General features: G+C 33.6%; 2 protein-coding genes and 1 long non-coding RNA gene across 4 annotated transcripts; 1 reads left to right on the top strand and 2 right to left on the bottom strand.

Moving 5' to 3' along the window:
* The first annotated feature begins 36 nt into the window (after positions 1-36).
* Positions 37-8822, top strand: LOC118682202 (uncharacterized). Of its 2 annotated transcripts, none has more exons than XR_011396217.1 (3): positions 37-83; positions 158-1042; positions 7972-8822. It is a non-coding gene; the product is annotated as an uncharacterized lncRNA (long non-coding RNA). The 2 variants fall into 2 exon arrangements; XR_011396218.1 differs by having other exon boundaries at positions 40-83; positions 179-1042.
* Positions 1859-7300, bottom strand: LOC106627811 (juvenile hormone esterase). The gene is made up of 7 exons (XM_014248086.3): positions 7061-7300; positions 6847-6990; positions 6615-6768; positions 3461-3646; positions 2834-3393; positions 2479-2768; positions 1859-2413 (listed from the first exon to the last, which is right to left on the bottom strand). The coding sequence occupies exons 1-7, from the start codon at positions 7259-7261 to the stop codon at positions 2254-2256; spliced, it is 1695 nt and encodes a 564-aa protein (XP_014103561.2). The 5' UTR covers positions 7262-7300; the 3' UTR covers positions 1859-2253.
* A 7265-nt stretch (positions 8823-16087) lies between the features above and the next one.
* On the bottom strand, positions 16088-19805 carry LOC138857193 (juvenile hormone esterase-like). The gene is made up of 7 exons (XM_070109056.1): positions 19560-19805; positions 19346-19489; positions 19114-19267; positions 17303-17488; positions 16676-17235; positions 16330-16610; positions 16088-16265 (listed from the first exon to the last, which is right to left on the bottom strand). Exons 1-7 carry the CDS (start codon positions 19758-19760, stop codon positions 16106-16108), a joined length of 1686 nt encoding a protein of 561 aa, XP_069965157.1. The 5' UTR covers positions 19761-19805; the 3' UTR covers positions 16088-16105.
* Between the last annotated feature and the right edge of the window lie 2582 nt (positions 19806-22387).

Raw genomic sequence — 22387 nt, 5'->3', positions numbered from 1 at the left:
CGAAGTAAAGCTTGTGGGAATGATTAATTGCTTAGTTGAAGGTGACCTTTTAAGAGCATTACTCGCTTTGTAAACAACTACGTGTACGGGAAGTTTCAAAATTATATTTTCAATTATAAACAGCTCTTTTTTCTCTATACAATATATCTTTTTTAAGTTTTTTGTGGTTTTCATTCAGTGTTGTTACGAGCTTTTCCTAGAAGGCACAGCAGATGCAACGAAGGCCCGAGAGAGGTTGATATCTCTGTCAAATATTCAAGATATTTAAAAGGAAACCGTCGATTGGTGAAACTTATCTTTCGAACAAGGGCTAATTTTGCTAAAGGCTATGCCATTGCTGATAATGAAATGTCAATAATAATAATATTTTATATAGTATTATTTGATGGCTGAGGGTATAAAGCCTAGATTGTCACGTGTGGAGTTTCTTTACCCAGAGCAACCAATCACCGATCCGATCCGATGAAATTAATGTATACTTATATATTATGCTCCATAATTCCCTCTAGAAAGTCATTCCACTCACGAATAATCGCTCTGAAGTGATCGAAGTGAAGCTGAAGCTTTAGAGAGCGCAGAGTTTTGCATTAAATTTGCTGGGGAAAGTGGTTTGAGTACGTAACCCTTAAAAATTGGTTAAATATTAAATACATATATACCTTTTGAAGCTGGGCTGAACATGTGTAAATGCGAAGAAATATTGCCAGCCTTGTGGCGAAAAATAGTAATATACGAAGGATCACCAAAGACACCAATATATTTTTTATGTGCCATTTTATGGTACTTAAGTCCAAAATTACCAGCCATATGCTCTTTACTGGTACTAAGAAAATCTACAGACATCAAGAATTAAGATTGTCACACAGAATCCTTTAAAAAAAGCACATACAAAATTGACTCAAACGATATCCGAGTAATACCAATATAACCTCATTAGTTTCCATCAAATATTCGGGACCTGTGGGACTTGGAACCTCCACCGTGTATAAAGAGCAAAATGAGTAGTTTTTCAGCGGACCTTTTCTAAAATTTATAAAGGAAGGTAAGTGATATTGTTATCAGCTTTTATTAGTATCTGCCGATTTTGAGAGTCGGCAACGGATAGCGTGTTGCGAAGTAAAGTGTGTTTTTTTAGGCATGTTTTTTCCAGGAAGAAAGAAAAATTATATATAATTTAATATTATAGCCAAGATTTTTTTGTTTTTCCTTCAATCGATTGATTCTATCGTTGGCTGTATGGCATGTAGCGCCGACTTGTTGGAACCAAATTTCGTTCAAATCAATATCCAGGCACGAAAAGTCTTTAATCATAGCTCTACGGCGTTCGACATTTAGGGTCTTATGGCTTTTGAATTTTAAAGAAATATGGACCAATGATTCAATCTGTCCATAGAGCACACCAAACAGTGACAGGCTTGTGCAAATGCGACAATTATCTTTATTAAGGTAACCATTCAACCAAACGTGAGCTTCATCAGTGAACAAAATTTTCTTTTGAAATTCTGGATCGGTGGCCATCTTGTTTTGGGCCCATTCACCGAATGTGAGACGTACTTGAAGGTCGCTCAGCTTCAACTTTTACACGAGTTTGATTTTGTAAGCTCGCAACCCAAGATCCTTTCGCAAAATCTTAAATAAAGTGGATAGGAACAGCTCCAATTATTGCACGCGAAGGCCAATGGACACATTCCATACAATTTTTTCCCATTTAAAAAACAATTGATAGAGAATTACAATTTTGAAATTTTTTCGGATAACTGACTATCTAACTAAATATCTTTACTACTTATTTTTTTATTAAACTTGCTTTGTCATAATTTTTTGTCTTTACCAAAATATAATAATGGAGAATCCTAAATTAATTCAGATAGAGATTATATTTACAAAGAGCTGGTTAATTCTAACTTGACATTATGCTTCTTATTAACATTTTTACCTTTTAAATAATTCAGTGGAATAGAAATCCACACCTATGCTGGCTAGGATGTGCAACCCTGCAGCCCCAAAAGAATTCGACAAAAAAAAATATTATTATTCTAAGTAATCCGATTGAACACAGTCAAGTATATGTTAAGTATGAAATTATTTTCGTCTTTATTGCAATAAGTATGTGTATTCGAACATACACATATATATTATATGTATATATATATATAGGCCGAAAATAAAGTCATACTTAACATATACTGTCAAGTATGTGTTAATATATACAATATATAAATTATATATAATATATAAATCAAAAAAGGTAACTTAGCAAATATCATATATTTGTTCCCATATTGTCATTCGTTTAAGATTCCAAGTATTACCAGTTTTGAACGGTTTCTCATCTTTTACGATCGACAAATATTCACAATTCGGAAAATTTAAATCATTACATTCTTCGATGCCAGCAAATTCATCTGAATAACTAAAAAAAAGAAAACATGACACTAATACATACATACATTTAGACACATATTTAGATCCACTTACCCATTTGCGGCAAAAGACTGATACACCCTCACAAAGCGTCTCACTAAAGCTGCCTCACGAGACTCCTTTGAATAACCATTTGACAATCCGGGGGGGCCGTCAAACAGAAACAATGTATCATCGTAGTGTGAAACACCGAAATCTGTTAAGCTATTTGTAAAATATCCCGAAAATGAATAGGGCCCACGATAGTCAAAATGTATTATTCCTTTAAAATCACTGCGCCTAGAATTGACGTTATATTTTAAAAGTTTATAAGTTGGGTATATGAAATAAGCGTCTCCCAAAAGCTAAAAAGAAAACAAAGATTGAAAATAATTACCTCAGCATGCAAGGATATTTCATATTTATTTACCTCCAAAAAGCCATTTAATGTATCATTATTCAAATTGTGTTTACCATCCATATACTCTGTTACTAATGTATCTATTACATCTTCTGTGTCACATGTAGCAGGCAAACTCAATGCAATGCTTAGTCTACTGCTAAAGCTTTCATTTAATTCTTCCTGCAAACTCGTATTGCTTGCCAATCGAAGTGCAATAACCAAAGCCTCACCCTTGGAAGGTGCATTACCAATGATCCAAGGTATATCAGTGACCCCTCCAAACGGAATGGATGGGTCCGATGGATCATTTGTTAAGAATGCACCAGGCCAGGTTTCACTTTCAATATTTGGATGGAATATTACAAGTGGTTGCTCAGCCCACAGCTTAAGATTATCGGCAGCTAATAACAACGCTTCCGGTTCGATTGATCGCAATGCCTGAACTAGGTCAGCGGAACTTAGGTCCTCAGCTTCGTTTACACCAGCAGCTATAGCTAAATTAACGACTTGGTCTCTTGGATCGTTTATTGGCAAAGCGAATGGTGTGTTTGCGGTGCCACTCATCATAATAGCGTTACTGAATAGACCTGGAAATTTTATCAAACAACAGTACTTCCAAATATGACGTATATTCTTTATGTCTTTATAAATTACCCTCTTGATTGTTATTCATTAAGTGTAAATGAACAGCTGAAGCACCAGCACTGTGGCCGAAAATTGTAACACGATCGGGATCACCGCCAAATGCCGAAATGTACTTCTTAACCCATTGGAGTGCTAATTTCTGATCTTTAAGCCCATAATTTCCCGTCATCTCTTCATCGTTAGTAGATAGGAAACCTGTTGAAAGTAACACAATAATAAAAATAATATTGGCATTAATAATAAGATTCTCTTGGATATCTCGAAATAATTTCAAATAATAGCTATTGTTTAAAAAATATTTCAGCCGATCACGAAATTTTGTAATATTTCGGAAACGAGCCAATTTACAAAAATTCGAAGCACTTGATTTTATATCAGATGACTAATATTATTAATATATTTTTCAAGAGGTGTTCATATAAAGATAACAATTTGACTAAGGTTGCTTTATAGTTTAAGGTTTACTCGTATATACATTTATACTCTTGCAACATGTTGCTACATAGTATAATAGTTTTATTCACTTAATGGTTATTTTTATCACCTAAAAGTAATCTAGTAACAAATAGGATTCTATATTCATACAGTGTCACGATGACGAGGCGAGTTGAAATCAGGGTGAGTGTCTGTCCGTTCGTCCGTGCAAGCTGTAACATGAGTCAAAACTTAAATATCGTAACGAAACGATGCATTCCTTGACAGAAAAAGGATGGACTACTGCCACGCCCACAAAATACCAATTATAGAAAACTTATAAAATGTCCTAACTAAGCTGCAAATTAAAATATAAAACTGTAATTTGGTGCGGGAGATTGCAGGGAACACCTCTAGGCTAAAAGTTTTGAAAAAAGTGGGCATCGCCCCGCTCTCTAATATGTTTAATGTACATATCTCTTACACCACAGAAGTTACAATAACCAAATTCGCTGGGGACAAATCCTTTAAGAACATCTATCAACAGTGTGAAAATGGATGAAACCGGATTTTATTACCTTTGAAGTGTGTCACCTTATGACCAATAATTGTCCAAATCGAACCATAATTGTTCAAGCCCTTAGGTACCGAATATGTGGACCCCAGTGTCTATAGTTAACTTTTTAGCGAAATATCGGTCAATGTGTGAGATATATAATTGAAATTCGGAGAGAATCCTTTCCTGATAATAGTATGTCTGAATAACGAAAATAGGTGGAATCTAGTAAATACTTTCCTTAGCCCCCATATACCTATTTTAAAGATTTTTGAACTTCCGGGTGACTTTATACCGCATATATCGGCCAATATATGAGTTATCTCAATGAAAATAAGTGAGTGTGTTTTACAAATAGCAGGGATTTGTGTGCCTAAAGTAGATAGATCGGTAATATGTTCTCTAGTATACCTAAGCAATTTCCAAATTAATGTAATTGGCTCATCCCTACCCTCTGATTTCCGTCTTTTCACCTGATGTTAAAAAGTTCAGGTCGGTCAAAATATGATATATAAAATTTTCGGTTGCACCCGAAATTAGCTCTTCCTTACTTGTTTTGAATGGGAATTTCAGCAATTTCTTGTTTTTTGATTTTTTCATCTTTGTATGAACAATCACTGGTGAAGAAAACATGGGATAAAAATATCTCGTTATATTATTTTTGCTTTTTTCTGTTCTTTTTAGCCGAAAAGTATGCTTTATTTTTGCGTCATCAGGTTAGTACATGCTATTTGATATGCATTTATCTTCCGAATTTGAATACGTATTGTCACCGAATTTTGTTTTATTGCTTAAGTACTATATTTTCTATAATATGGCTAAAGGAAAAACGCTATCGGTTAAAAAGAAAGCTATAATCGAAGCTTATGAAGAGTTACAGCTTTCAATAATTGAAATATCAAAAAAAATTGGCAGAAGTCGAAAAGTTATAAATAAATAATAAAGACGTTAACAATAAAGTGATTTTCCATTGTAACAAGAGAGCAATTTTGAGAACAGAATACACCTCTCATGATTCGACCGCCAAGATTTGGATATTTGCTGGTGTTAAAGCAACCTTATCTACTATTTAAAGGGTGCTCCATATATGCTCCATATTAATAAACAATTAAAAAACTAAAGAAAAAAACACCACTTAAGGTTCCCCGTAAAGAAACACGAGTCGATTTTAGACCGGAACACATACCAGATGTATCGGTATGAAGTGAGCGTTAAGCTTACAGTTATTGAACAAACAACATCATATTTTTTAATTGTGTTGAAAGAGTCAAATTTTGTACCGGAAAGTGATAATTTGCGGAAAGCATCAAAGGATCAGAAGGGTGTGGTATATCATGACCTTCTAAAACTTGATAACACTGTTAATACACTAAAGAAAAATTGGTTCAGAATATAATCAAAGTACTTTGCTGGGAGCTACTACCCCACCCGCCGTATTCACCAGACTTGGCACTTTCCGATTACCATTTGTTTTCATCGATCGGACTCGTAATGGTAAATACTTGAAATAAATTTTTTTTACTTTCCCATTCAAAATTAGTATTTGATTTTCACAAAAAAACTAGTGGTCATAAAGTCTGATTGGCGATATGTTGCCTTTTCAGACGAAAAATATTTAATTAGGAAGGGTCCAATCAATAATTAAAACACTAAATGCTATTTAAGTTATTTTATAGTTGATGCGTTAATAATCGCTAATAATTTTAAAATTATAGTTTCTTTAGTTTTCCTAAAAATTAACCAAAACTGCTTAAACCCGTGATGTGCTAACCTAATGAACCGCAGTGTATACCAGCCAATACGCTAGTAATTTTAATGAAACTGAGAGAGTATATTTTTTAATAACAGTGTATCTTTGTGGCTATAATGGATCAAATCGGGCGAAAACTTGGCTCAACCCTCATATAACTGGTATTCACGATTTTGAAACATCCGGCTAACTTTACTCCACATATACCTATGTTTATATTTACATATAATATTTATAAACAGGCTTGAAAATATATTATCGACTATATATGAGCAAGCGTAAAAATGTGTGATATTTTAATAAAATTGAGTAGAAGTGAAGGCATTTAGTCGGCTTTCATCCTTGCAAGTTGCTAGAGAATAAAATGTTCGGTTACATCCGAACTATATCCTCCCTTACTTGTTTTTTCAAATCGGTTTTTAAAAAATCCCTCTATCACTTACCAAATAGACCCAAGCGATAGGCGGCCACTACTAGAATTACGTCACTCGTATCCATAAAATATAGCGGTCCTATAAAGCTGGGATTCGGTGAGCCGGCGAAAAATCCACCACCGTGTATGTAGAACATTACTGGCAATTCCCCACCGCCACCGCGCTGCAACCAAAAATAAATAGATATTGTTGTTATTGTGGAACAAAAATTTCGTTAATCATATAAGTATATATTAGGTACCAAGGGGCGATATATATTCAAGTACAGACAATCCTCTGACCCGCTGATCGGTTTGGATACATTGAGATAATCACGTTGTATACAAACAGGCTTAGGATATACAGCTGATAAGGTGCCATTCCATAGTTCAGCTTCTTCAGGATTCTTTAATTAGATTACAAATAGACTGTTACAATCAAACATTGCTTGTGCGAGGCATATGCTTTTTACTTACGCTGAATCTCAAATCGCCGATGGGTGGTTTGGCGAATGGTATGCCTAAGAAAGCTTCAAATGAATCGATCTCATTGCCACTCATATATTCTCCGAGCACACAGGATGAATCCTCCAAGCATACCTCCGGCGAATCAGCGCGTATCGGATCGATATTCGAACAATACACTAAATATGTTAACAAGAAAGCAATTCCTTTCATTACTGCGCCAATTCGATAGACTAAAGCAATTTGAATGAAATCTGACTTTATTCAACTCTTTTATACTAAATGCGAAGCAGAGAATGTATATTACAGAGAAAGTTCACGATGCAGAGAACGCAAAAATATTTCAGGGCTAATCTAGCACGATGAGTGTGTTTTACCACAGGTAGCGCGGAAGAAGAAATTTTAACAGTGGCGGGTGAACAGAATTGAGTATTTAATGAAAATTATGCTCAGAGACTTACTTTGATATGACAGCAGCATGCATGTTAACTTTTTGGCTTATATTTTTACACCTGTATATGCAATGCTATGAATATTATTTTGTGAATATTTATGAATAGAGGTAAAATTGACTATATTTTAATAATTAATATACTATTTTAAAACAATATTTGAAGTCAATGTGAAAATAAGTCCTGTCTTTAAATATTTCTTATGTATGTACATTGTTTATGCATATTTTTTTGGAAATTATTCAAATTTAACGCACATAAATTTATAAAAAGTAACACTTGTTACCAGTGCGTCGAAAGTATAGGCAGAAAGCTCGCAGAATATTGACTATAACAATTGTATACAATTTAAATAACAAAAAAACCTTGTTAAAAAATCAAATGATTTGTTGTTAAAATTTGTTACGTGGGACATCGTAAGTGCGGAATTTTTAAGTATTTAAATACATACTTTTGCTTATTTATTTATAGATGAGCAAAAACCTTATCGAAAAAAAAAGTTGCAAACGGTGGAGAGAAAACTAAAAGGAAGATCAATTAAAATGACAGAACAATAAATTAAAAAACAAGGAAAGAACACCGAAAGCTAGCAAAAATGAAAGCGTTGGCTGAAGGAAATATGTTTGCTGCAATATTAATGATGAAAACTGTATTTTAAACAATTGCAGGAAATGCTTAACAGATTCAAAATATCAATTTATTCCTCTAACATATTTTATAAATGAAATAGGTGGCAACATTGGCGGAAAATTGATAATCATAGCTCTTACCAATACCATTGGGTCTTTTTTGAGGAAAACCAAAAGCTACTTAAATTGTACTGAACTAGCCATTCAAATAGATTATGCCGAAAATTATAGGCATACAAAAAAGTGAGATACAAAGTGCTCAGTTTAGCTATCGCCAAGTAACTATTTTTGCTTGTGTAGCTTGGTTGGCAGAACTTTCAAAATCGTCTGCTGTTATAAGTGATAAGCATAACCAACACGACGTGTTTACTTTCATGATAAATCTCTTAACTGAAAAAGAAATCCTATGAGAGTTTTTCTAAAATATTTATTTTTCTAATGGAAGCTACTCTCAGTTTAAAAACAATTAATGCTCTTGATTAGTATGGAATTTTTTCTTTAAACGCTTTTACTGGAGACTTGTTGTTATATAATTCCGTACCAAAACAGCAGAATCAACATAAATATTACGATGGAAAAAATGTCCCGTACGACATGTTCCCTGCGACAGAAATAAATATATTTAATTTAAAAAAGTAGGTGTGGCACTCGGGGACTGCCGCGGTAAATCTATTGCATAGCATTTTTTATCAACTTATGCAATTATAAATATTTATTTATTTTTTATGCAGTATTTTTGTTTTTTCTTTGAAATTATTTCAAGTTATATTTTTTGAGCGTGGTGATCGATAAGAAAACAAATTTTTTTATTTTATTAAATAAATGAGAAGTTAATATTTTTTAAAATATTTTTATTATCTTACAATACATGTAGGTTATTCAGGTATTTTTATCATTGAAACAATAGGTTTATGGGAACTGAAATAGGAAACATAAGTTTTAGACTTGACATTCTCTAAATATCTGGAAAATGTTGCGTTAATGGTGGTTCCATATTTTGTTGTGGATTCTTGTGGATCATTATTCGTTTTCAAATTCAATTTTTCCGAAAGAAAAGTTGTCAACCGCTTTGATATTTTATCAGCGAAGTGATGTTGAAATCGCCAGCCAAGATAAGTAGAAATTTATAACCATTCATAATCAGATTAAAATACCTAATTTCAATTGTTTTATTCAAGTCAAACGAGATACTGTTCCAAAAGGTGGCATAGATATTTACCAAAATAATAATAATGTTACTAATATTATGACTCCGAATATTAAATAATTTTTTCTATTAATTAAATTTTATATTTTTATTTGCCATTAAAAAAAGTGTATCTTAAATATTATTATTTTTGAATCACCCTGCTCTTCAATATATTTGTCCCGCTTGAGAAATGCGAAAATACGCCTACTTGTGATCATGTTAGATTTATTTCCGTTACGGAATTTCTTGATTCAGTCCCCACGCTCAAAGCCCTCAATAGAAGCTATGCAATAGCGTAAAAATTACAAGAAATTAATTTTTGGAATAATTCATACCATATTTATAGACATCAATGCGCAACATATTAAAATCAGTAACATTTGAATATCAGAATTTCTTAATTAAATAGAATTATGAGTTGGTCTTAAGTTCCTATAATTTCTTTATCTTTACCGTCTATTTTTAAATCTGCTTATACTTTATATTTGCATGCTTATAGTCAACATGGTAAGGTGTTTGCGTTAGTTTATTCAGCTGAAATCGGTATATGAATTACAGTCCGCAAAAAACACTTGCAATTTTTGTTCCGTAAGAATGCCTTGGTTATTTGCAAATATCTTGATAATGAAAATTATTCCATAATCAACCATTGCAACTAATAGCTAATAATAAATCCATCCAAATAGTTGATAGCATGATTTGAATACGTGATATGTGATACATATGTATGTATGTGCATGGTACAAGATGAAAGGTTCGATTTATATCAGTGGTCAGCAATTGTGCAAGATAACAGAGAACGTAGATTTTCGTAGGTTCACGATGCAGGTAGCTCAAAAGAAGAAATTTTAACAGTGGCGCGTGAACAGAATTGAGCATTATATGAAAATTATGCTCAGAGACTTACTTTGATATGAAAGCAGCATGCATGTTAGCTTTTTGGCTTATATTTTTACACCTGTATATGCAATCATATAAATTGATATGAATATTATTTTGTGAATATATATGAATACAGGTACAATTGACTACATTTTAATAATTAATATTCTATTTTAAAGCAATATTTGAAGCCAATGTGAAAATCAGACCTATTTTAAATATTTCATATCTTTGAAAATATAACATAATTTCTTATATATCATAATACTCTTAAAATTTAATATATTACAATAGTAATTTATGTAAATCCTTTCATCATTTAAAACCTATATACGCATGTATCATGTATGTACATATGTACACCTTCATGCATTCAAATCATGATATTATCACTTATCAGTAATAATATGTACGCGCTCTGGTTTACACGTATGTACAGGTTGGTTGAAAAGTTGGTTGGTCTCACCAAGAAATAGCACTACTAGCTCCAAGCTTTTTTTTTCTCAAGTTAGTACATCTATCTTGAGAACACATGTAAAGTTACAAGTCATTTTGTCAATTAATTCTTTGTAAACAAGCCATTAAAAGTTGACGGATCAGAATATTTTTTTTAATATGGAAACAATTGAATATCGCACAGTGGTTAGATTCTTTTTTTTGAAAGGTTTAAAAGCAAAGAAAATTTATGAACTTTGGTTAGAAGTGTACTAGGAGTCATCACCTTCAAATTGCACCGTTGAATTTTGGGCTGGTGAATTTAAACCGTAATAGCGAAGAACAGGAGCAAGTTCATAATATTGTTAGTGAAGATCCCAGTTTGACTAAGGGCGAAATTGCCAATGCCATCAGACAAACGAGTACTTCATATTTTACAAGATGAAGTAGATGAAGAATTATATACAAAAAAGCTGTTCGGAAAGTTAGTGCCGCATCCGTTAACAATTCAACAAAAACTGGATCGAAACATAATTTGGAGCCTTTAAAGCCGAATAAAACCGATTTCTTGCGTCATTTTATAACTATGGATGAGACTTGGATCTACCACCATAATCCTAAATTAAAACAAGAACTGCGGATTCCATTCGGACAGTTACTCGATCCTCCTTTATTAAATAATTTATAATTACCTGGTTAATAAAATAATACCTAGTTTTTTTAAATAAAATCTTTCGCACGAAATAAATGGCATTTTCATTTAACTCATTAAAGCGATTCTAAGTGAGGTAAGTGTAGTGAATATCCCAGTGGTGTATACTCCCCAATAAATTGTGTACGAAAATATTCATGGTCCTTCGAGCCTAAACGAAAAGCACTATAATTTTATGTCCTAGAAATAAAATTAAAGCAGTGGAGTGTAAAACAAAGAAAGTGCAGTAACTCGACAAATAAATGCACACATACATATACATATGTAGTCAAAATATAAGTTACAGTAAAATAACCAAAAATAAGTAAAAACTAAAAATGAGCAAAGCACTAAAGAAGAACAAGAACAAAAAGTTTAAATTGTGAAAACAAATACAAAAATAACACAAACCTACCATTATATGTTACATGCATATAGATATGTAATAAAAACAAACGAAAACCCAAACAAACGGGCGCGGAACCTAAACAAAAAAAAATACAAAAACAATAAACTAAAAACTAAAAACATACATAAATTGGGCGCGAAAGTAAAGCACCTTAAAACAAAACCTAAACAAAAACACATATTCACGTGCGAACAAATTTATCCACAAAAATACAAACAACAAACACTACCGACAAAACCAGCGGGAAAGAGAGGAGGAAGAAAATTAGCGACAGATCTTATAGACATACATATGTACATACATCCTCCATAAACGCCCTTTGAGGAAAACCAAAGTGAGCGTGTTCATTTCATCTTTTAATTATTATATGTACATATGTGTGTTATATATATACATACGTGCAGACGGGATATACCTGCATATTACTAATTTCGTTTTCGCGCTCTCTTTCTATTGCAAAAATATAGATGCGCAATTTATATTGTATATACTTACGGCATCTTTGGCAAACAAAAACAAGCAGGGTTGCGTACAAAAATAAAACTAAAAGCACATTGATCTCAGCTCTCAATTGCATTAGAAAATAACACACATACACACAAACAGTCCGTGCATACTTATGTACAAAGTGTATTGATCTCTTCAAGGAGCTCTCAATTTCACGAGCGCATAAATATATACATTCAAGTCCGTGTATTAGGGTGTACCTAAATACACCAACATAAGGACATAAAAAGTTTTGTTAAATTAAAAGTGCGATTCTTAATAATGGAATTAAGAAAATTAAAATTACACTGACAATAAAATATTTTAAATAAAAAACAAATTAGAAAATTTATTTCGCAAGTAAATATTTATCTAACCCAAAAAAAACTCTTCTATACGTAAAAGAGTATTAATTATAATTTATCTCTGCGTTTAAATCAGTTTATACTGAGAAAATTTTAATCAACTTTGACATAGTAATAAGTAACATAACAAAAATGGTTAAAGACGAAGAAAATCAAACTACACCTGCAGCAGCTACACGCTCAAAACAGGTTGCAAATTCAGTTCTGAGAGTGACAGATTAATACGATACTGCACTCGATTTTCATCTTCACCGATTCAAGACAACTCTGAATCGTTATTAGAAATAAAAAAGCAAAATCTTAACAATTTTTGGGCTCGTCTCCAAGCGGCTTATGACGCCATAGTAGAAACTGAGTCATCAGATCTACCACAAAATTTTAAAACCTCGGCTTTCGCCAATTATGAGAACTGCTTAGACCAGTACGAAGCTACAAAAGCTATGATCTCCGATCAGTTAAAGCTAATAAAAGCTATTGCATCTACTCCACATCCGAGAGTAGAGCTGCCACAAGTACAAAATCAAGAGGCCATCCTTTCGGGACATGTTTACAGCCGTTTACATCAACCATCCGAAATTATTAATATGACGACAATTTCAATTTGGCTTGGGAAGCTCTAAAAGCAAGATATGAAAATGAAAGAATATTAATCGATAAACAAGTAACGACACTAATAAACTTGCCTAAAATTCAGAAAGAAACAAATGAAGAATTTATTAAACTACAATCCACTGTTTCTAATTTCCAAAACATTCCCACAGACAGCTGGGACCCTATTCTGGTAAATATATGCACCGCAGCATTGCCAGAAAAATCGTTACTTTTGTGGGAGCAATCGCTCTCTTCACGAAAGAAATGCCCCACGTGGCAACAAATGAAAGAAATCGCTGAAAGGGTAGATAAAAAACTAATTAAAACTAAAATTGTTCAACACGACCTAAAAAGAAGCTTCAATAGACCCCAAGCAAGTAGCAAAAACAAATTAAACAGAAGCTTTTACAAAACGCAATCGTTCACATCCGAGCAGAATAAACATACGTCATACGAACTATGTACGCGAGGGCATAAACAAAAATCTTGCGAGATATTTAAAAAATAAAAAATTCACGAAAGAAACAATTTTGTAAGATCAAAACGATTATGTACAACTTTCTTGTCACATACGCATACTCATAAAAATTGCAAAAGCAAATTCAATTGCATCTACTGTCGAAAAAGACATCACACAATGCTTCACTACAGCACATTTCCCAGCTCACCCCAAAAGAGCGCATATATTAGTACAAAAAGAACCACGGGTTTAGTTTCAACTGCAAATCCCGAAAACCACAATACCAAAAATTGCCAAATGACACCATGTTGCTCAAAGGCGTTAAAAACTCAAACGCTACACAGCGAAAACCAAAGTAGGGTACTACTACCCACAGCAGTCGTCTCCATCGAAAATCGAGGAGAACTCTATAAACTTAGAGCCTTAATAGACCAAGGATCACAAAAATCCTTCATATCGTCTAGGGCACAAAATAGGCTAAAACTGCCATCAAAATAGGCGGAAGAGTAGTCCAAAACTCACACAAAATCTGCCCCATTACCCTAATATCCCCCCAAGCGGATAAGCGAATTGTAGCAGAAGCTATAGTCTTACACTTACTAACATGCCTCCAAGCTATCACACAAACAGCAAGCATTGGCAAAAGGTTTCACACCTAAAGCTGGCAGATCCTAACTGCAACACCCCCGCTCAAATAGATATTTTAATAGGCAGCGATTTTATGCCGCAAATAATACTTGAAGCTGTTGAAAAAATGTCAACCACCCTTCTAGCCCAAAACACTATATTTCGTTGGATTCTAAGTGGACTAGTTACAGAACCAGTTTCCACATCAACAACTCAAGTTGACGAAAACCCTAAAAGAATACGTTAATTCACAATTGAGAAAATTTAGGGAGTTAGAAAAACGCCCCTTCATATCAATTACAACCCCAGCAATTACAACTACTCGATCAAATAATGGCCGGTACGTCGTACGACTACCGCAAAAGCCACAATTTTCCAACTCTCCACGAATTGGCAGAAAAATAATATAAAATAAAGTCAGAATTTCCTTTGACAACCCTAATATTAAAAACACATACATATATAACTTTTCGATCCCGCAGGATGGCTTTCGCCAATAATGATACAAAAATTCCCCTTCAAAAATCTTGAACTATATGGCGCGCTACTATTTGCCAAATTAGTGCATACGAACTTAATATAACATATAACAAAATTGTCCGAAGAAAGTCGAAAAATCGACACCTCTATTTTACATAATTATGTATATAACACTTCAAAAATAAAGTTAAGGGATCACTTCCAATGTGACACAGTGACCCAGACATCCAGGCTTACAAAAAGCAAAGGTCGCACTTATCGCAACTATCTAAGCGCTCATCATACGGGTAGTTTATGGGAAACACTTGTAAAAGTTGTAAATCTCACTTCAAAAAAGTGAGCGAAAATCACAAATCTAACTCTCGCAAGATCCCTTTTCTAAGGTCTCAAAGGAGCATCCATTTTGGCCACACCTGAGCCAGTCGTGGAATCGCTATCCTTAATGATGCTGATGGAAAAAATAATATTTAAAGGACCTCAACAAGAGGCCAAAGAACGCCAAACCTTGGAGATTGTGTCCTTACTAATAATTCCGTAAAATGTAAAATAAAGAGCAAATACCATGTGTTGTAAAATTAACAACAAATTCAAGTAGAGAGTAGATCAACATGACAACTCCTAAAAATCAGTAAAAATGCTTACCGATAGCACACCTAAATACATACCAAATAAATTTTAAAATCAAAGCCGTTTTCAACGTTTACAGCATGTATGCCACGCCCTAGGCTACTCCACCAGCAGTACGCCGACTATGTGTAATGCTAGGCAAAAAATTCGCCTAGGGGGCCCAGGATGTTTAAGTGAGATAAGCCTCCCCTACACATATGTACACACCATTCAACTCGGTAAAAACTGGCGCATCCTAGTATAACCCACTACAATACACCACACTCATACAGTACATCACCACACGGCACAACACAACACAACAATCAGCTGGCTTGCTTCTAGTCCAGCACAACTACTTTTATTTTCAATTAAATTGGAACTAATGTTTTAAAATTAATAATTTGTTAAATAAATAGATTTGAACGGAGTTCAATTATAAAACTAATGATTCGAGTGCTTCCTTTATAATCCTATTTAAAGCTAGTGAAAATAAATCTAAATTGGGTATCTTTTTATTTACGAACGAAAAATATATATTATTATTGTAACTAATCCGATTTAAGACAGATAAGTATATGATAAGTATGACTTTATTTTCGGCTTTATTACTTTAAGTATGTGTATGCAAATATACACATATATATATACTTATATATATATCTATATATTGCAATAACGCTGAAAATAAAGTCATACTTAACATATATTAGACTGTGTTAATATATATATAATATATAAATAAAAAAAACTACTTAGCAAATATCATATATTTGTTCCCATATTGTCATTCGTTTAAGATTCCAAGTATTACCAGTTTTGAACGGTTTCTCATCTTTTACGATCGACAAATATTCACAATTCGGAAAATTTAAATCATTACATTCTTCGATGTCAGAAAATTCATCTGAATAACTAAAAAAAGGAAACATGACACTAATACATACATACATTTAGACACATATTTAGATCCACTCACCCATTTGCGGCAAAAGACTGATACAGCCTCACATAGCGTCTCACCAAAGCTGCCTCACGAGACTCCTTTGAATAACCATTTGACAACCCGTCAAACAGAAACAATGTATCATCGTAGTGTGAAACACCGAAATCTGTTAAGCTATTTGTAAATAATCCCGAAAATGAATAGGGTCCACGATAGTCAAAATGTATTATTCCTTTAAAATCACTCCGACTAGAATTGACGTTATATTTTAAAAGTTTATAAGTTGGGTATATGAAATAAGCATCTCCCAAAAGCTAAAAAAGAAACAAAGATTGAAAATAACTACCTCAGCATGCAAGGATATTTCATATTTATTTACCTCCAAAAAGCCATTTAATGTATCATTATTCAAATTGTGTTTACCATCCATATACTCTGTTACTAATGTATCTATTACATCTTCTGTGTCACATGTAGCAGGCAAACTCAATACAAAGCTTAGTCTACTGCTAAAGCTTTCATTTAATTCTTCCTGCAAACTCGTATTGATTGCCAATCGAAGTGCAATAACCAAACCCTCACCCTTAGAAGGTGCATTACCAACGATCCAAGGTATATCAGTGACCACTCCAAACGGAATGGATGGGTCCGATGGATCATTTGTTAAGAATGCACCAGGCCAGGTTTCACTTTCCAAATTCGGACGGAATATTACAGCTGGTTGGTCAGCCCACACCTTAAAATCATCAGCAGCTACTAACAAAGTTTCCGGTTCGATTGATCGCAATGCCTGAACTAGGCCAGCGGAACTTAGGTCCTCAGCTTCTCTTACACCAGCAGCTATAGCTAATTTAACGACTTGGTCTCTTGGATCGTTTAATGGCAAAGCGAATGGTGTGTTTGCGGTGCCACTCATCATAATAGCGTTACTGAATAGACCTGGAAATTTTATCAGATAACAGTACTTCCAAATATGACGTACATTCTTTATGTCTTTATAAATTACCCTCTTCATTGTTATTCATTAAGTGTAAATGAACAGCTGAAGCACCAGCACTGTGGCCGAAAATTGTAACACGATCGGGATCACCGCCAAAAGCCGAAATGTACTTCTCAACCCATTGGAGTGCTAACTTCTGATCTTTAAGCCCATAATTTCCCGTCATCTCTTCATCGTTAGTAGATAGGAAACCTGTTGAAAGCATGATTGGCATTAATAATAAGATTCTCTTGGATATCTCGAAATAATTTCAAATAATAGCTATTGTTTAAAAAATATTTCAGTCGATCACGAAAATTTTATAGGATTCTATACTCATATAGTGCCACGATGACGAGGCGAGTTGAAATCAGGGTGAGTGTCTGTCCGTTCGTCCGTGCAAGCTGTAACATGAGTAAAAATTCGTAATGAAACTACGTATTCCTTGGCAGAAAAAAGATGAGCGTAATAGGACTACTGCCACGCCCACAAAACGCCAATAATCGAAAACTTATAAAATGCCCTAACTAAGCTGCAAATTAAAATATAAAACTGTAATTTGGTACGGGAGATTGCAGGGAGCACCTCTAGACTAAAAGTTTTGAAAAAAGTGGGCATCGCCCCGCTCTCTAATATGTTTAATGTACATATCTCTTACACCACAGAAGCTACAATAACCAAATTCGCTGAGGACAAATTCTTTAAGAACATCTATCAACAGTGTGAAAATGGATGAAACCGGATTAATGTCCCGCCCTCTCCACATCTAACGGTTTGGTTAAAAACTAGTAAAAATGCGATAAATCAATAACTAAATACTTTAGAGACATTAAAATTTACAACCAGGATGATACAACGGGGCTTTATTGGAGCCGGGGTCAAAAATTGTTCGATGAGCGTGGTATATATTGTAGCATAGCATATATAGGTGAATCACATATCTCCGGACGTACTCAACCAAATTCGGTACAATCGGGCTACAACCATGCCTACTTCCCACATAACACAATTTTAAATTCCATCTGATTCTTTCACTTTCCAGTATATTCAGTATACACATAAAGCACCAATTAATATAACGGGACAAAACTTTGCACGAATAGTTGTGCAAATCGAATCATAATTGTTCAAGTCCTTAGGTACCGAATATGTGGACCCCAGTGCCTATAGTCAACTTTTTAGCGAAATATCGGTCAATGTGTGAGATATATAACTGAAATTCGGAGAGAACCCTTTCCTGATAATAATATTTCTGAAGAACGAAAATGGGTGGAATCTAGTAAATACTTTCCTTAGCCCCCATATATCTATTTTAAAGATTTTTGTTAATAATCTAGTAATTTTAAAGAAACTGAGAGAGTATGTTTTTTTAATAACAAGATACACTGTTATATAATGGATAAAATCGAGCGAAAATTTGCCTCCACCCTCATATAACTGGTATTTAGGATTTTGCAACATCCGGTTGACTTTACCACCGCATATTTCTATGTTTACATTTATATATTAATAAAATGGATTGAAAATATATTCTCGAGTATATATGAGCAAGTTTAAAAACTAATGCAATCAGCCCTTCCATTTCTCTGCCCCCAGTATATCTTATATAATGCTTTCCGACTTGTCGCCTGACTTTAAACGGCTTAGGTTGGTCAAAATGTGTGATATTTTAACAAAATTAAGTGGAAGTGAAGGTTTTAGTCGGCTTTAATCCTGCAAGTTGCAAGAGAATAAAATATTCGGTTACACTCGAACTGAGGCCGTTCTTTACTTGTTTTATAATGAAGTGGTATCTGCTCTTTTTCAAACCGGTATTTAAAAACTCCTTTATCACTTACCAAATAGATTCAAGCGATAGGCGGCCACTACTAGAATTACGTCACTCGTATCCATGAAATATAGTGGTCCTATAAAGTTGGGATTCGGTGAGCCGTAAAAAAATCCACCACCGTGTATGTAGAACATTACTGGCAATTCCCCACCGCCACCGCGCTGCAGCCAAAAATAAACAGATATTGGTGTTATTGTGGAACAAAAATTTCGTTAATCATATAAGTATATATTAGGTACCAAGGGGCGATATATATTCAAGTACAGACAATCCTCTGAACCGCTGATCGGTTTGGATACATTGAGATAATTACGTTGTATACAAACAGGCTTAGGATATACAGCTGATAAGGTGCCATTCCATAGTTCCGCTTCTTCAGGATTCTTTAATTAGATTATAAATAGACTGTTACAATCAAACATTGCTTGTGCGAGGCATATGCTTCTTACTTACGCTAAATCTGAAATCGCCGATGGGTGGTTTGGCGAATGGTATGCCTAAGAAAGCTTCAAATGAATCGATCTCATTGCCACTCATATATCCTCCGAGCACACAGGATGAATCCTCCAAGCATACCTCCGGCGAATCAGCGCGTATCGGATAGATATTCGAACAATACACTAAATATGTTAGCAAGAAAGCAATTCCTTTCATTACTGCGACAATTCGATAGACTAAAGCAATTTGTGATGAAATCTGATTTTATTCAACCCTTTTATACTAAACGTGAAGCAGAGAACGTATATTGTAGATAAAGTTCACGATGCAGAGAACGCAAAAATATTTCAGGGCTACTCTAGCACGATGAGTGTGTTTTACCACAGGTAGCGCGGAAGAAGAAATCTTAACAGTGGCGCGTGAACAGAATTGAGCATTGAATAAAAATTATGCTCGAAGACTTACTTCTATATGACAGCAGCATGCTTGTTAGCTTTTTGGCTTATATTTTTATACCTGTATATGGTATATGTATACATTGATATGAATATTTTGTGAATATATATGAATACAGGTACAATTGACTACATTTTAATAATTAATATTCTATTTCAAAGCAATATTTGAAGTCAATGTGAAAATAAGTCCTATCTTTAAATATTTCTTATGCTTGATAATACAATATAAATGCATATATGTACATTGATTTTGTATATTTCTATAGGAAAATATTCAAATTTACCGCACATAAATTTAAAAAAAGTAACACTTGTTACCAGTGCATCGAAAGTATAAGCTGAAATCTCGCAAAATATTGACTACAATCAATTAATTATACCCTGAACAGGGTATATTAATTTTGCCACGAAGTTTGTAACACCCAGAAGGAAACGTCGGAGACCATATAAAGTATATATATAAATGATCACCGTGACGAGCTGAGTTGATTTAGCCATGTCCGTCTGTCTGTCCGTCTGTATATACGCGAACTAGTCCCTCAGTTTTTGAGATATCGATCTGAAATTTTGAACACTTCTTTTTCTCCCCAAGAAGCTGCTCATTTGTCGGAACGGCCGATATCGGACCACTATAGCATATAGCTGCCATACAAACTGAACAATCGGAATCAAGTGCTTGTATGGAAAACTCTTTCATTTGACGAGGTATCTTCACGAAATTTGGCATGTATTATTATTTAAAGCATTAATCTAATCTCCGAAGAAATTGTATGGATCGGATGACTATAGCATATAGCTGCCATATTAACTGAACGATCGGAGTAAAGTGCTTGCATGGAACATTTTTTTATTTGACGAGATATCTTCACGAAATTAGGCACGAGTTATTGCTTAAGGCAACAAATTATTCTCTACAGAAATTGGTCAGATCAGATCACTATATCATATAGCTGCCATACAAATTGAACGTTCGGAATCAAGTTCTTGTAAGGGGCCTTTGTTTTTGTGAAGGGTATTATGGCTTCGGCGCAACCGAAGTTAACGTTTTTTCTTGTTTTTATACAATTTAAATAACAAAAAACCTTGTTAAAAAATCTGAAGATTTGTGATTTTGGTACCTACTTAAAATTGGTTACGTGCGACATCGTAAGTGCGGAATTTTGAAAATGGAAAATTATTTTTTGCATTACAAAGTTGATTTAAGTATTTAAATACATACTTTTGCTTATTTATTTATAGATGAGCAAAAGCATTATCGAAAAAAAAGAAAGTTGCAAGCGGTAGAGAGAAAAGTTAAAGGAAGATCAATTAAAATTACAGAACAATAAATTAAAAAACAAGAAAGAACACCGAAGCTAGGCAAAAATTAAAGCGTTGGCTGAAGGAAATATTGAAATTCATAAATATGTCTGCTGCAATAATGAAAACTGTATGGCAAGCAATTGCAAGAAATATATTTAGTAAATATGTAGCGGAAAATAGATAATCATATAGCTCTTACCAATACCATTGGGACTTTTTCTCACCTAATGGCTGACGTCGAGAAAACTTTACTTTCGTTTAAAAGTAATTTTTTTGAGAAAAGAGCTCAGCAAAGATATTGTGAGAAACACAAAAGCAAAATAAATTCTACTGAACTAGCCATTCAAATAGATTTTGACTAGAATTATACAAATCGAAGTGAGATACAGAGTGCTCAGTTTAGCAGAAGTTTCAAAATCGTTTGCTGTTATAAGTGATAAGCATAACCAACACGACGTGTTTACTTTCATGATAAATCTCTTAACTGAAAAAGAAATCCTATGAGAGTTTTTCTAAAATATTTATTTTTCTGATGGAAGCTACTCTCAGTTTAAAAACAAATTTATATTAGCAAGCCCGGTTGATCTTATAAAACAATTAAAATGCTCTTGATTAGTATGGAATTTTTTCTTTAAAAGCTTTTACTGGAGACTTGTTGTTATATAATTCCGTACCAAAACAGCAGAATCAACATAAATATTACGATGGAAAAAATGTCCCGTACGACATGTTCCCTGCGACAGAAATAAATATATTTAATTTAAAAAAGTAGGTGTGGCACTCGGGGACTGCCGCGGTAAATCTATTGCATAGCATTTTTTTATCAACTTATGCAATTATAAATATTTATTTATTTTTTATGCAGTATTTTCGTTTTTTCTTTGAAATTAATTCAAGTTATATTTTTTGAGCGTGGTGATCGATAAGAAAACAATTTTTTTTCTTTTATTAAATAAATGAGAAGTTAATATTTTTATACTCTCGCAACCTGTTGCTACAGAGTATAATAGTTTTGTTCACCTAACGGTTGTTTGTATCACCTAAAACTAATCGAGTTAGATATAGGGTTATGTATATATAAAT

This window comes from Bactrocera oleae, chromosome 4 (assembly GCF_042242935.1).
Source record: "Bactrocera oleae isolate idBacOlea1 chromosome 4, idBacOlea1, whole genome shotgun sequence".
Classification (NCBI taxonomy): domain Eukaryota; kingdom Metazoa; phylum Arthropoda; class Insecta; order Diptera; family Tephritidae; genus Bactrocera; species Bactrocera oleae.
Note: the sequence above shows the minus strand (reverse complement) of the source record. Positions and strands in the feature narration are given on the sequence as shown.